The sequence below is a fragment of the Echinococcus granulosus genome (genome assembly GCF_000524195.1).
Source record: "Echinococcus granulosus chromosome Unknown EG_S00005, whole genome shotgun sequence".
NCBI classification, from domain to species: Eukaryota; Metazoa; Platyhelminthes; class Cestoda; order Cyclophyllidea; family Taeniidae; genus Echinococcus; species Echinococcus granulosus.
The window spans coordinates 2,158,143-2,160,148 of NW_020170385.1; the positions used below are offsets into that span (position 1 = coordinate 2,158,143).

General features: G+C 38.8%; 1 protein-coding gene across 1 annotated transcript in view; it reads left to right on the plus strand. All coding sequences in view use genetic code 11, as the record gives it.

The window, feature by feature from the left end:
* Nucleotides 1–986: 986 nt before the first annotated feature.
* EGR_01495 (hypothetical protein) overlaps nucleotides 987–2,006 on the plus strand; it is a gene marked incomplete at both ends in the record, with an annotated part of 8,760 nt that continues 7,740 nt past the window's right edge. Inside the window, one exon of the mRNA XM_024490744.1 lies at nucleotides 987–1,096. Within this exon, the coding sequence (XP_024355068.1) occupies nucleotides 987–1,096 (110 nt within the window). The remainder of the gene's footprint in view (nucleotides 1,097–2,006) is intronic.

Consider the following 2,006-nt stretch of genomic DNA (forward strand, 5'->3'; position numbering starts at 1 on the left):
AAAAATACCATTCCGGCTTGCGTTTGTTAAAATCACGATTGCTAAAGTGGTAGGAGATGTGGTTCACTTCGCTGACAGAGAAGAGGGCGCTCAAGTACGCTTGCCCTGGGTGCTGCAGCTTTATTTGATACATTCCATAAAACGGATACTATAACAGTTGGAATAAAGCCAATGTTAAAATGCAATTGTAAAAAGATAGTGGGAAGAAAGGTAATAGCGATGCCTCTCCTAAAACGCGCAAACCGAGACAATTAGGACTCACAAAACAATACACTAACACACTAAAGCTTATTTTTCTTCAAACATCTATCGAAGTATACCAGATGTAACATCAGGAAAAATATATTCCGGTCTGTTTCGGGTTTCAAATGACGGTAAACACAAAACAATGCCAAGTGGTGCTAAAAATTGCTCAGCACTTTCTCCTAAAAACATTTTGCTAATGAGATCTTCACGCCAATGCGAGTCTGTTATCATATGAGTCCCAATCATCAAACATTTAGTCTGCTTGGGCAAGGCTATAGAGAATTTTCTCAGTTGGCTGGGTTTATGTATGTGTATCTAATAGTTCGTCTACCAAGGCTTGAATGTTCATTAGGAAGCTCAATACTTGGACTGAGCTACAGGAATTCTAACTACTGGGCAATTATAAAGCCAATATCGGCTCAGGTCAGCTAAAAGCTTGAACCGCAGGCACGAGACTTAAATGTCATTTCTTAATATCAGGGCCTCAAGGTGCAAGAGCAGCACAGACCACGCATTGAAGGCGCACTATGATGCGATCCCCAAGTTTCTACCAGTTTCGCAGATTGAAATCACACAGGCTTCCTTGATTATCTAATCAATTAGGCAACTGCACTCATCGTCACATCCACGCGAATGCAAGGAAATATAGTTCTTGTCATTGTGCTGATCCAGCAGAATAATCAGGACCAGAATATTTGCACTTAAGAATTTTCTCGCCCGACAACTTTAAGCAAATTGAAATGATCTGCAATTATTTGCAAAGACAAAAAGGAGTAAATATAACAAATTTATCGTTAATTGTGAGCTTTGTGCCAAAATGGGAAGATAATTTTGTTCAGGGTGTAGTACAGTGAGGGAACATGAATCTGCAGTTAGCGCAGATGAGATAGCGCTGTTTGATTAGACATTTTGCCCAAGTCATGTATTAGTTGTGCAGAATAATAGCTTTTATCGCCGCAGTCGTCACTGACTGACCAATGGGGTGGACAGCACCCGTCTACGCATTCAAAAACGATGAAAGCAAAGCATTTTAGCAAAGTTACCAGAACCGTTTTACACAGCCACGAAACATCACGACAAATCTTTAGCCACTGGAAGAGGCTAAAGGTAAAAGTAAAGGTAAAAAGTGGCAATACATATAGACAATGTTGGGTAAATTTAACAAGAACTTTTCGTAACAAATTTCATTCTACAGTCTAGACCAAGCGATTTTATGACAACTATTAAAAATTACGAAAATCCAGACAAAACGTTCAGTGTTAACACTATCTTATAAGCAAAAATACTTTTCTCTATGCCTTATTACGGAAAACCTCATGAGAACATGATAATCAAATAAGACATGTATTTAAATAGGGACTAATTAACAAGTAATGCCTTCCAATATAATTACAGCAATAAAAGACTATAATTGTAAGATATATTTCAATATGCATAGGATCCAATGAATGCAAAAATATACGCGTCTTATGTTAACCATAAATATCACTTCTTGGTGCTTTAATTCACAATCCTTCGGCAACCGATGGAGACAATGAGGTATTCAGATGAGAGTGAAAGCTCATCTCTGAGCCACTAATTTTGCGTCTTGCGTGAACAGGGCAAACTAATCTACCTACAATTCACCGTGGGTTGATGGACATAGAATTCTTGCTTTGACTTCTAGACAGAGGATGGAAAACGAGTGAAGGCACACCGACTGATCGTGGCAGTCACGTTTTCACTTTTGTTGAAAACATTGGCCTCTCAACGGGGTGTAA